Raw genomic sequence first — 13,910 nt, forward strand, 5'->3', positions numbered from 1 at the left:
AGAGTCACAAATAATTGAAATGACTGAACAACAATAAGAAAGAGTTAAAGTATAGGTTTAAGTTCATTAGCTTTCCAAACTAACCAAAACAATAGTAAATACAAATCTGGTGTTGTACCATGGAAATCTAATATGAATCGCAATTCCTATGGCAAAAGTCACCCCATATCATTCTGAAATATAATTAGGACTCTATATTTCTCTGGTGAGTGTCAGAAATAGATTCTCTGTGAGTTTTTCAGAATGGTAAAGACTTTCTACTCACAGGCATCTTTAACTCCTTTCTGCCATATGGGGCCCAGTTCCCTTCCAACTTCTCACAAATGACCTGTTTTCTAGTGAATGTTTAGTTCTCAAATGTCAGCAGAGTGGAAAAATAGAAATGGAAGGACAGAAGTAAAGTGGATTATGGTTATGTGATGTTTCTAGTTATGTTGGGTTTTTTTTTTTAATCCGAGAGGCAGCATAGAGGCTGATCATGGAATCAAAGACATCCAAATTTAATTCTTTGCTCTCACATTTGTTACATGTGACCATGGACAAGTCACTTAACCAACCTTTGAGGGCCCTGGGCAACTCTTTTAGACTGTAAAGTATGCAAGAATTTCTGGTTCACATGTGTAGGGAGTTTTCAAAGTGCAAGTTCCCAGCCCCATATTACAGCAATAGACAAAAAAAAATCCAAACAAAATCCTAATATTTTCCAAGGTCGTGTTATATTCTACTACATGAAAGGGTAAAAATTAAGATATTCTGAGACTCCCAAACCTCTTGTCTGGCCAGGCTATGAGGTGGCCCAAGTAGTGTTCTTACTAATTTGCTCTGATCCAAATTAGAATATGATCTCAAAATTAATCTGATTTCTCCAGGCCTTTTCAAGTTCTCCTTTCTTGGAATTGCTTGTCCTTCTTTCAAGTTTCAGAAGTTCAGACTGTGTCACAGGGATATTTAGGCCACCCGCTCTCAAAATTTCAAAGCAGCCATCCCCTCATATTCTCCAAATATTGTTGTAATGTTAGTTCTACTTAGGAAGCCAACTTTTATAAATTTCTCATAGTCCTCAGTCCTGGGTCATATGAGTTGAATCATTTCTAAGTTGAAACCCTACTTTTCATGTGAACTTTAATGACAGAAATTAAGATATAATAGTTTTATGAAAAGAATTTCAATGGTTTATAATGTGATAAGAATTCTCTAATTTTTTGACTGAAAGACTAATTTAAAAAAAACAATTGCAACCTTCTTTTATTAAACTTTACACGCATGTGTGTATATATATATACATATGTGTGTAAATATGCATAAGTATATAATAAAACAAAGAAATTTCAGGTTTAAGTTAAGGAAAATTTGCAGAGAACTGACCAATTTTCAAATTCAATTTAATTCACTTTTATCTGGTAACTATTATATGCCAGAAAATGTGCTGGACATATTTAATTTTAGAGTTCACACAAATGTTATCTGTTTCTCTAGAAGAACTGAGAAGGGAATAAAACTAAATATTGCTTGCTTTAGTTTTAGAGAGGCATGGTTTCTAGAGTGGTATTTCCTTGAAAATTGGCCATATAACTCTCTTAGAAATAGAGATTAAAGTGTGTGGGTTGTAGAAGGGTAGAGGTTTACCTTCTCCAGTATTTCTGCTAAGTAGAATTTAGGCCGAAACTAATTGACAGAAATTATTCTTTCTCTGTTTAGTCTCCAATTTTTGATTTGACCAGTTATGAGAAAATTAAATAAGTAAATGTAAATCAGATTATACTTAGATTTTGTATGCCTCTTAGATTTCTGCCACTGAATTAGCCCTTTCCCTTGGCTCTTTTGAAGAAGTCAATTAGACTGTGGGACTATTCCCTCCTTCAATATAGACATTACCAAAAGATGTTTGTAAGACAAGTAGTCAAAATATATCTATTTTCTTTGTAACCCTTCCATACAAATCTCTCCAGAGGAAAGAAGCTTATTTGACCAGTCATATGGAATTGTTGAATCTTAACACTAAGCTACTTTAGAGATAACCCAATCCTCCTATATTAAAGATAATTGAAGTGTGGGAAGAAGTAACATGACTTAGTTAAAGACCAAGTCAGTTCCTATACTTCCAGGTAATTGTCAGTCTTCTAACTGATGCTCCCTAACTATACTATGGTATCTTCATTTTCTTCTTGACGTGAACAGAGAAATTTATTCTTTCTCCCTCAGTAAAATACTTCAATGTGTGGCAACTTTTTCATATCCAATCTAAATCTTTCATTGCAGTATTTTAATGATTTCCTCTATTTCTGCTCTTGGTTAAAGCAAACTTTTATTTATCTTTAGCTATATTAAATAACCGCTCACATATTTCATGTTATTACTAAGTTGCCCTGGAGCTTATCAAAGTTGGAATTAGGGGATAGACAAAATAAATAGTTGCCTAGGGCACAATACACGTGAGAACATTATTCAAATTATGTTTTACAAATCCATCTATTTTTATTGCTAGAAAATTCTACTCTCTCTGGCACATGGGTATTTAATTTTAATAAGTCAAGTGTAAAGACTTAAATTCTGTGGTGAGGAGGACATTGGTTTCACTATATCAAATATTTATGGATTGAATTAGGATATACTTTTCAAATGATGTGGTTCAGAGCAGGGAGAAGGACACACACACACACACACACACACACACACACACACACACACACACATCAACCCTGGTGCACATACATCATAGGCTTTTATGGTAGACTTTTCCAGATCTTTAATCATTTTTATTTCTTCTTTAACCCTCTCCAAGTTCTTCACATCTTTTTCTAGTTGTGAAACTCAACCACTATTGAGTACAAGGCAGGATTTGCTCATGAAAGGGTTGTAGTTAAAAATTTTGACTTAACTCAGAAAATATATATCTGAAGTTACTTATTCAACATCTGGCTTTGGAAATAATATATTTTCACATTGAATACAATCATAGAATTTTAGAGATGGAAGTTAACGTAATTAGATGTTCTGCTTTTCTTCCCTGATTTCTTTTTGGTGAGGCACCTTCTTTCATTTGCAGAATAAGGGCATTTGTAACAATTAGTCACATTTATGTTAGAGTATGTATTTTGAAAAAAGTTTGAAAACAGTTTTGAGAGAATTACAACATTTATAATATTTATTATTGGCAAGTAACTCCTCTTTAAAAATAAGTATTTGGAATGCTTAGATAATAGATTAGATCAGTAAATAAAATAAAATAAATTTATTTGTATTTTAGATACTATTTTAAAGTACAAGCAAAAAATTCCCATGGTTATGGACCTATCAGTCCTTCAGTCTCTTTTGTTACAGAATCAGGTATGTACTATCATATATTTTGGATTCTCCTTTCTCTCAATAAAGTTTATTGATATTTTTTTAAATAACTGCATTTCCCAATGTAGCCTTCTACCCTTTCCTCTTTTCCTCCTTCTTCTCCTCCCAGATAGCCATGCTTTATTATTTTTAAAAAACCTAACATTAAAAACCCTAACATTATTTTCAATATAGTTCTCCTATAGTCCTCTGTTTCTGCAAAGAAACATGTCTCTTATTTAGATTCAAGTTTGATCATTTCACAGTATTTAGTTTTTTGTGATTGTTCTTTCCATTCACATTGCTGTAGTCATTGTGTATGTTATTTGCCTGACTTTGCTTTTTCACTTTGCATGAGTTAATTTAAGCCTGCCTATGATTCCCTGTATTCATCATATTAATTTTTTTCTTGTAGAACAATCATCTTTAATTTACATTCGTGTACCACAACTTGATTAACTATACCCCCAATTAATGGGTCTAATCAAATATATAATCAAATGAAGAATATCAGTACTTTTCTATGTTTAAAAAGATAATCCTTAATAAGTACAATTAAGTGGGAAGCAAAACAATAACAAAAAGATCTCAGCCTTAGCAAAATCACTTCTGATTTTTCTTTCTTGAAAAAAAATTGTTGAGTTTTAATTCATTATATTAATGGACTAAGAGAAATTTTCATATCAGTTGCATGAGAAATGAAAAGGTTAAATTCCATGGTGGAGAAATCTATTTTTCAACACAATGGGAATAAGTTTGAAAGTATCTGTAAAAGATTTAGTTACAAAGTTTAAAAATTTGTTTCTAATTCTGAACAGCTGAAGAGTATACAAGTAATTTGGCTTAAGAGGCTCCTAATACACAATTGTTTACAGAAAAGTAAATTTTATCTTCATTACAAAAACAAAACAAAAATATAACAATTCACCAGAATTTGCCTGGATTTCCTTAACATTAATAGTATAATTAAGATATTATTTAAACTGAAAATGTACAAAATGAGCTAATTTCTTCCAATTGGCTCATGTTACTTGGGGTAGCATCCTTAACCTTTGCAGATAATGACATAGGCTAACCATGTGCTAGTTATCCCTGTCAAAGACACAATACCGGATAGATCATTACTGGCTCTAGCCCAGTAAATCAATTCTTATGTTCTTTTCTTAACAAATGTTTTTCATTCTGCAACAAGTTAGATTTCTAAGGCAGCTGTAGTACTCTTCCACACATGTGGCAACAAGCACATGTAAAAGAATGTCAAACAACTATGTCTCCAGCAAAAATAACACCTCCATCAAGGAGATTCATGTAGTTAGTTCACTACATAATTGTAGATGCATTGCAAAAGATTTGTCATTGGAAGATAATTTATTCTAGCCAGTGAAATTCTAAATAAATAACTAAATAAAAACTTAAACATGTGAAATATCTCAGGGAAGAATTTTGGCCTTAAGAATGCTATCACGTGTTTCATTTTAACTATTTTTAGTGAAATTATTTGCATTTCTAAATGAAGAAGATGAAGAGAAGATATTATTCATCAGAATTCTCCTTCAAAAATTGGTAAATTATCTGAGGATAAAATCTCTGGATATAAGATGGAGATATGACTTTTATTAAGTTAATTGATCTGTCACCCCCCCCCAGCAGGCAATTCAAGATTACAAGTCTAGTAAATGAAAGAATAAAAAAAAATCTACATTAGAATTTGAGTAGTGGTACAAATGTTAAGTTTAGGGTCCAAAAATTAGATTTTTTAAAAAGATAGTCTCCTAAGAAATACCTTCCCCATAAGCCTTCCGTTTCTCAACTCCAAGTCATTCCATCGGCTTCTGTGGTAGTAGTTACACTTTAACCCCTGTCTCAATGGTCTGAATTATCTAGTTATCTATCAGCTACTTATCTAATTATCTATCAGCTAAGTTTCTCAATTAATATTACCTAACTGGAACAAACAAGAACTGACTTACAATGAGCTAAAAACAGGAATGTGATAAAGTCACAGTATCCTCAAATGTTGTCCAATATAAGGTTACCTAAATCCATAAGTTCATGACATCTTAGTTTTAGAAAATGTAAATATATATATATATATATATATATATATATATATCTGTATATATATATATATATACAGATATAAAAATCTCAGCATCAGGTATGGGAATATATTCCTTTTAACTTTTGTAACTATTTGAGAGTATTTTCAGGGTTTCACAAAAAACTCGCATATTGATAATTATTGGTGCTGCAAAAAGGCAAATGTACTGTGTAGTTGTGTTTTAAACACTCAAAAAGCCCTCAGAATTTGTTGCTTCTACTCTAAATCAGGGTCTAGGTATGATTAAGTAGTGCTGGAATTACATCTTTTTCTTTCATGGAAAAAAGTAGATGGCATTAGAAAGGATGATCTCAGAGAAAATATTTTAAGAAAATTTTAATTTTAAAGCATTAATTAAAGGATATGCAAAAAATCAATAGCCAATGTAGTGGCAGCACAGGTTCAAAAACAAACCTTTTGTATCATCATCTGCAATAACAGTTTCTCTGTTAACAAGGTTGTGAATTTTTAAAAGTGCACTACTTTCGGGTAAATGATTTGAATGTAAGTATTACAGAGAAAACCTTTGAGATCTACCAAATAACCTACAAAATAGCATTTTCCTTTTCTAATCTTCTATGAATTTTATATTTTATGACTTGGTTAGTCTAAACAAACTTCATGTAATGCAAAGTAGCTTGAAGGATTATAAATAGATGAAGTCAAGTCAATAAATTCTATTTCTTTCTTTCTTGCAGACAATCCACTGCTTGTTGTAAGACCTCCAGGTAAGTTGCATTCCATGACAGTTGTCCCCAAAAATATGCCTTTGAAATCGAATTTGAAAATTGTTAGCTATTTTCTTATTTCGCTCAAACATGTGACTAATAGGACACTGCTAAGTTTCCATCCAACATGTTCTAGATGATCCAATAGTTTAATTTCACCCCTTCTCAATTAGAGAATAGAAATGATAGAGGAATTCCCAAGGGTTGTAGCTGCTGAAGAAGGAAGATCCAGGCATCTCAAGACCTAAATCTGGGGAAAGAGTTCTGATTATCCTAAGTTGTTTTTGTATGCGACATTTTCAATTCATGAGTATTTTTTTGTGATTATGCTTTAAGCTTTGACTATAGGATACACTTTCTGCTTTCTTTTCAAACAAATCAAGTAACTCATGTTGCTGGAAATCAAAGTCAGTTTTATGGGTCGATCCCTGAGGAGGTACATCAGATAGTCTTCTTTATCTTCAAAAGATTAACCCACTCACCCCTGTTGTCCTTCTTCCAAAGTTTAATTTCTTTGTGTCTAAATTGCTTTCAGATTCCCTGAAGTCCATTGTAAAAATACATTCACTCATAAGAAATATTGAACCTTATCATCATAGAGCAACCTCCTGAGAAATAGATTCCTGGGGTGAAGGGAGTGAGCCTTTAGATTGAATCAATATGATGAAATTTAACAGGGTACATTTAGGTTAAAAAAAGTCAACTTCATAAATACAAGATGGGGGCTGGACTGAAAAAAGCTATGAAAATTTTACTGAACTTCATCAATAGTATTGAAGGATAGTTTAAAAAATGAACATAATATTAGACTATATTGAGAGGACAGTTAAGGACTAGCCTTGCAATATTCTGTCCTGGTTAGACTTGAATATTGTGTTCAATTTTCAGTAGCATTTTAAAATAAAGGAATTAATAAATAATAATATTAACTGGCATTATATGTATTTAGCATTTACTTTATTAGGTGGCAGATGATATGTTAAATTCCTGAACAAATATTGTCTCATTTGATTCTCACAAGTATCTTAAGAGGAAGGTATTATTATTCTCATTATACAGTTGAGGAAACAAACAGTCATTAAGTGACTTACCCTGAATTACATAAGCAAGAGGCATCAGAGTCTGGATTTAAGCTTAGGTCTTCCTAACTCTACTTCCCATACTCTATGGCTTTCCAGCATTCTTCAGCTGCTCCAATGATTAGCTGGATAATGAGTGTCCAGAGGATGATGACCAGTAGAGGAAGGTCCTTTGCATTATAGCATATGTAGACTAGTTGAAAAAGCTGTAAATATTTAGTTTGGAGATAAGTAGATTTAGGAAACTTGACAGCTATCTTTAAAGATTTGAAGGGCCGTCATATTGAAAAAAAAAACCTATTCTACTTCACATCCAAGGGAATAACAAAGAGCAAGGAGAGGCCAAATTTAGGTTGATATAAGGAAATACTTCCTTACAATTGTTCAAAAGTAGAAAAGACTGCCTTAGGGAAGTCTTGGGTTCCTTGGGTTCTTTTAAGCAGAGGCTGACTGACCACTAGATTCTTAATCTGATAAACTAGATGGCCTCTAGGGATTCCTTCCAACTAGGAAACTTTGCAAAAGATTTCATATCAGGACAGTTAGGACAACATCTCAATTTTACCCAACGCCTTAGGCTCTGCTTCCACCAAAGTCATACTCTAAAGGCTCTGCCTAGAACAAAAACTTTTGGTATAGGTTCATCCAAACAAGAAAGGTTTCAAGTATAATCACTAATGAACTGTGTATTAGTCCTCCCAGGACCAGTTAGACTAAGTATAAAGAGAATAATTACCATAATTTTAGTCACCAGTTGTTGTTTTTATTTGGCCACTCCAAGTCATAAACCCTCTTACAAAGTCAGGATTTGGCATCTCTGATGACAGAACACCAATAAAATAACAGATCTATTGGAGGAAGTATTTAATTGAATCCATCTGGGTATTGTTTTAAGTGAATGGTCTCATTTTATTTATTTATGATCTTGTCCATTCACATTGAAAAGAGGGAGGCATGGTAGAGAGTAATTAAACTGTGGAACAATGACAACAGGGGCAGTAGATTAATCTTTTGAGAATAAGGAAGATCCCTCTTCAGGAGGTTGATCTATAAAACTAACTTTGACTTCTAGCAACATTAGCTAATTCGGCATGTTGGATTTGGAATCATATTAGAATCCTAGATCCAAGATCACCTATGTGACCTTGAAGTAGTCATTTAATTTTGTTGCGTCTCATTTTCCTCATTTCTAAAATGAAGGGTTTAGAGTCAATGCTTTCCAAGGTTCCTTCCACAAGTTTTGACTTAATGTTGTATGAATCAACAAAATAAATTTTAGTTGCAAATTCAATACTACAAGGAAAGTTTTTTTTTAAATTTGAGGAATAATTTATAAGTATAACTACAAATACAAAAAGATGACAGACCACAAATTTACATTATAAACATCTTATACTGGAGTCCATGTTACTTTTTAGAATAAGTATTGGGTTGTGTTTTTTTTTTTTGCAAGACAATGGGTTTAAGTGAATTGCCCAAGGTCACACAGCTAGGTAATTATTAGGTGTCTGAGGGCAAATTTGAACGCAAGTCCTCCTGACTCCAGGGCCGGTACTCTGTCCACTGCACTACCTAGCAGCCCTTAAGTATTGCTTTAATGACAGATAATTTAATAGAGGCACAATTATGAGACACTAATAATACACTGTTGGTGGAGCTGTGAACTGATCCAACCTTTCTGGAGAGCAATTTGGAATTACACCCAAAGGGCAATAAAAATGTTCATACCCTTTGATCCAGCAATACCACTACTGAGTCTATACCCTGAAGAGTTAATGAAAAAGGGTAAATCATTTGTACAAAAATATTCAGTAGAATATTTGGTAGCAAAGAATTGGAAATCAAGTGAATGTCCATCAATTGAGGAACAGCTGAACAAATTGTGGCATGTGTATGTTATAGAACACTATTGTCCTATTAGAAACCAGGAGGGATGGGAATTCAGGGAAGCCTGGATGGATTTGGATGAACTGATGCTGGGAGAGATGAGCAGAACCAGAAGAACATTGTACATCCTAATAGCATCATGGGGGTGATGATCAACCTTAATGGACTTGCTCATTCCATCAGTGCAATAATCAGGGACAATTTTAGGGTATCTGTGATGGAGAAAGCCATCTCTTTCCAAAGAAAGGTCTATGGAGTTTAAACAAAGACCAAAGACCACTACCTTCAATTTAAAAAAAAATGTCTTATGTACTACATAATTTTGCTATCTCTAATATTTTATTTTTTCCTCAAGAATATGATTTTTGTCTCAACACATTCAGTTTTGATCAATGTATAGCATGGAAACAATGTAAAGATTATCAGACTGCCTTCTGTGGGAGGGGGCATGGGGAAGGAAGGGAAAAGGGAGGAAAAATGTAAAATTCAAAACCTTACAAAATGATAGGTAGAAACTGTTATTATATATAACTGGAAAACAAATAAAATATTTATTTAAAAAAAAACAAAAATGGAGGCACAATTAGAGGAAATCACTTTGAGACAGTGTTGAAGGGGAATAGATTTTTCTTCTTATTTAAAAAAAGGAAGAATCAAGGCAAGTGTCTTGACAGCCAGCCACGCTGTGAAATACTAAAACTGAGTCAGAATGCTTTTTATTTTCTTTTGTGTTATCAAGGTGGGGAGCCCATCTGGATTCCATTTTCTTTCAAACGTGATCCTAGCTACACAGATTGCCATGGTAGACAATATGTGAAGCGAACATGGTACCGAAAATTTGTGGGAGTTGTTCTCTGTAATTCACTGAGGTACAAGATCTACCTCAGTGATAACCTGAAAGGTGAGGTCTCCGAGAGGGGTTTGCTATTGATTGACACCCAATGAAATCATTTAGATGAAAAGATTTAATATTATCAGTGTTATCTTGACTATACACTGACCCTGACATAAATATAGTTACAACAAAGCATGTGCTGTTTGTTAGGATCATTTGGGAAAATCCCCTTTCCCCTTCTCCCCAAATGTCACAATTGATAGAGCATTTGATTTGGGATCAGAAGATAATCTGGTTCCAAATTCAATCACTTTGCCACTCACAAATTTCAAGACCTTTGTAGATATACAAAAGCCCATTTTTCTCGCTTAGGTTAATAAGACCTAATATTTATGAACTCCTGTACTTGAGAAAATGCTTTTATAAGAGACTCTCTGTCTGCCACCACTTCCCTCTGCCTTTCATTTCTATTAACTTTGATGTATGGTAGAAAGGAGTCTAGGTTTTGAAGTCAGAAACACCCCAGATCAAATATGTGTTCTGTCACCTACTACCTGCATGTTTTGGGGGAATCACTTAACCTCCCAAGACCTCAGTTGTTGGTCTCTAAGGTCCCCCCCACCTGTAATTTTAATTATTGATCATCCTTCTCATAAGCTACAAATGTTCATAATGAAGGAATGTGACTGTGTTTTTCTGGAATGTGTGATCTTTTCAGATACCTTCTACAGCATTGGAGATAGTTGGGGGAGAGGTGAAGACCATTGCCAGTTCGTAGATTCGCACCTGGATGGAAGGACAGGTCCGCAGTCATATGTAGAAGCCCTGCCTACTGTTCAAGGTAAGAAGAGTAACAGACACATTTCTGCTCCCCAATTGGCATATAAGTGACTTTTTTACCTACAAATAAAGAAACACTGGGATGGAGGGAAGAGTAGAAGGAGGGTCTAAATTTGGGTGTGGAATTCTTTGTGCTCTTGGAGTTGTCGGTTAAAGTGTGTACAGCATTGTAGTATTTCAAGAAGCTTGTTTGGTTAAAGAGCAGGCATCTCAAAACTATCCAAATTAAATCATTGCCAGATTTATGTCTAACATCGTTACTTTTTTTACAGTGTCACATAAAAGCTTCAAAGACCTTTCAGTCTATGTAGAAAGAAAAGACAAAAGCACATGAAAAGTTAAATATCAGCCAAAGATTTAATGACAGTTCACAACAATAATGAGATACCTATCCAGATGTGATTTGGGCAGTGGTAGCTGCTATTTGATTTTAGAAGAGGGAGAGTACTTTATGCTATTACTGACAAGGAAGGTTATATAGAGGACGTGGGCTCTGACATGAATATTAAAGGGTGGGTGGTATTTGACTAGGTAGAGAGAAAGAAGTCTGCTTTCAGAAAGACAGGAACATAAGTAGATGGATGATCAGATTGTATTACATCTCAATGTCAAGAGTTGGAAGACTGCACAAGGCAAAATAGATTTTTAACACTGAACTGTTTTCATTAATGGGGAAGAGAAAAGAGACTCATTAGATACATTGACACTTATTAAATACATTGAAATTCTGCCTCCTTCATTTTACTGAGGAGTTGTTGGTCTTAGTGATCATTGGAATAATACCTGAATATATACCTACAAGAGTCCTTCTGATAGAAGACTACTTCACATTTCTTTGTTCACCCAAACACTAATGCTGCATTCTCCCTCCATCTTCCTCTTTCTCTCCTTTCATCTTTCTTAACCATCCCAGGTTATCATCGCCAATATCGTCAGGAACCTGTAGAATTTGGCCGAATTGGTTTTGGGACACCCTACTATTATGTGGGATGGTATGAATGTGGTGTCTCCATTCCAGGAAAATGGTAACCCTATCACCACTGCAAGTCTAGCCCTCACCTATCAGACCTGTCAAACTACCTTTTACCAGGAGACTATGAGGTCTTGGAAGAGGATAAAGATAGCCATGCTCTATGTCCAGGTGCTCAGAAGACCTAAAACCAAAATTCTATGCACTTCTTACACTTCAATTTGGGAGTCCACTTTATTACTTGACCTGGGACTGAAAACAGGATTTGCATTTGATATTCAAATTCTACTTTGCTTTTCTGTTGTGTGTGTATGTTTGTGTTTAAAAAGTCAACACAACCCCAAAGAAATAATAAATAATCAACTGAAATGGATTGCACTTTTTCTCAGTAAGACTTTCCAACTTTATTAAGCACAGAATTTGGACATTTCTTGTATCTCAAAGGAACAACCTAAGCATGCTGCTTAATGGAATGCTAAATAATTTGTCATTGTTATTAATGGAATCCTCTGTAACTGGCAGAGTTTTAAGCTTCAGAATTTTATTTTTTTTAAATCCTATTCAGTAATGCTGAGCTACTAAAAACACCCACCCAGGGCAATATAGTCTATATAAGCCATGCTCTGTGAGTTTGCTCCACTGCTGGACTAATGCATCAAATCACATTGTAAATTCACAAGGTATATATGTGTATGTGTATGTGTGTATGTGTGTTTGTGTGTGTGTGTGTGTGTGTGTGTATATAATATATATGCATATATATATGTATATGTATGTCTGCAAGAATTTTACTTAGAATTGCTCATTTTTTCATGTCTTCTAGATGAATGTTTCTGAATTTTTTGTGCAAAAGGTGCTGTTTATTAACCAGTCTTTTTTTATTTTTTTAAATGTTTCCATGGAAAATGTACTATGCATAAAATAACTACTATGGAAAGAATTGTTCCTTTTGCAAATATTGTTAACCATCACTAAGTCATCTGCATGAGCACCATATCCAATAATGTTTCAGAGGGTCATCTTGGTTACTGATCCCAAACTAAATATCTCAGTCCAGTTTTGTTTTGTCACTTTCCTTGATATTTAATTCTTGAACCTGAGGCTTTTGTCTCTCTGTGCTACAGCATGAATTCTTTTCAAAGATACACTAATAATTTTTAACTATAAAAAAATTCCATATACTTGTGAATGTACTCATTTCATCAGCATCTCTCATAAAGATTAATTTAAAGAGGACAGATTCCAGGAGTATTCCATTAGATACCTCTTTCTAGGTTGACATTGTTACTTTAATGAATATTGTATCAATTGGTCATTCGACTAGTTCCAAATCCATCTATTCATTCATTGGAAAGGTTCCATCATATCAAAGGCAGAGGGGAAGCATTGTCCTTGAATCCTTGAAGTCCACCTTTATATACCACATATATAATCCATACTTCCTCCTTTCCACATCTGGCTTGTATAAAACTTGAGTGTTTCATACTATCAGCCTCTAATTAGTTATTTTCAATATACATATCTATATTTTCCCTTCAAAAAGACTTTAGGAATGGAGCTGTATTTTTGGAAGCAGTGAATTTGAGACTATAGAATGAATTGAAAGCATAATGGACTCAGGTCTCAATAAAATAATCATCATTTTTATCATTAAAGATATGGAATAAAGGGTCTCTCTATAGACAAATATAGTGAAGTGAAATCTGGCACATCTAGAAGTTTATAGCCTTGAAAACAAAACTTGTTGGGGAGGTGGGGGTGGAATAGGGATACTCAGCAGCATCTGTGTATCAAAGATTAATATTGGTAATGAAACCCTAAAGAGCAATGATAATAAAAATAGCTCCCATTTATACAGTGCCTCAAGGTTTACGAAATACAGTTCAGTGTGGATGGTCCATTTTTAACTGAACAACAAGAATTAAAATACTGTGCCTTATATTTTCCAGAAATGTTATTTCCCTATTTCAACAGGAAGCAACAGTAAATAATATGTTAGCCTGGGAAATTAGAAGTTCTATTATCTAGAAAAGAATGTGCTTATATTCATTTGGCATTAACAATATAGTTTACAAATCCAAAGGAAAGACTTTTTGAGGGTGAAAGACTTTTAAAGTTGTTTTTGTATCTTTATAAATATATAGGA

The 13,910-nt window shown here is 33.8% G+C and overlaps 1 protein-coding gene across 2 annotated transcripts in view; it reads left to right on the forward strand.

Annotated features, from left to right (window-relative positions):
* The window catches only part of FNDC1 (fibronectin type III domain containing 1), a 124,014-nt gene extending 110,509 nt beyond the window's left edge, over nucleotides 1-13,505 (forward strand). The window contains exons 19-23 of one of the 2 annotated variants that reach the window (XM_074187955.1): nucleotides 3,248-3,327; nucleotides 6,124-6,153; nucleotides 9,859-10,020; nucleotides 10,673-10,795; nucleotides 11,708-13,505. In XM_074187955.1, the coding sequence (XP_074044056.1) occupies nucleotides 3,248-3,327; nucleotides 6,124-6,153; nucleotides 9,859-10,020; nucleotides 10,673-10,795; nucleotides 11,708-11,823 (511 nt within the window). In that variant the 3' untranslated portion in view covers nucleotides 11,824-13,505. The remainder of the gene's footprint in view (nucleotides 1-3,247; nucleotides 3,328-6,123; nucleotides 6,154-9,858; nucleotides 10,021-10,672; nucleotides 10,796-11,707) is intronic. The other variant, XM_074187956.1, reaches the window with a different exon arrangement.
* The last annotated feature ends 405 nt before the right edge of the window (nucleotides 13,506-13,910 follow it).

Source organism: Macrotis lagotis, chromosome 5 (genome assembly GCF_037893015.1).
Source record: "Macrotis lagotis isolate mMagLag1 chromosome 5, bilby.v1.9.chrom.fasta, whole genome shotgun sequence".
Lineage (NCBI taxonomy): Eukaryota > Metazoa > Chordata > Mammalia > Peramelemorphia > Peramelidae > Macrotis > Macrotis lagotis.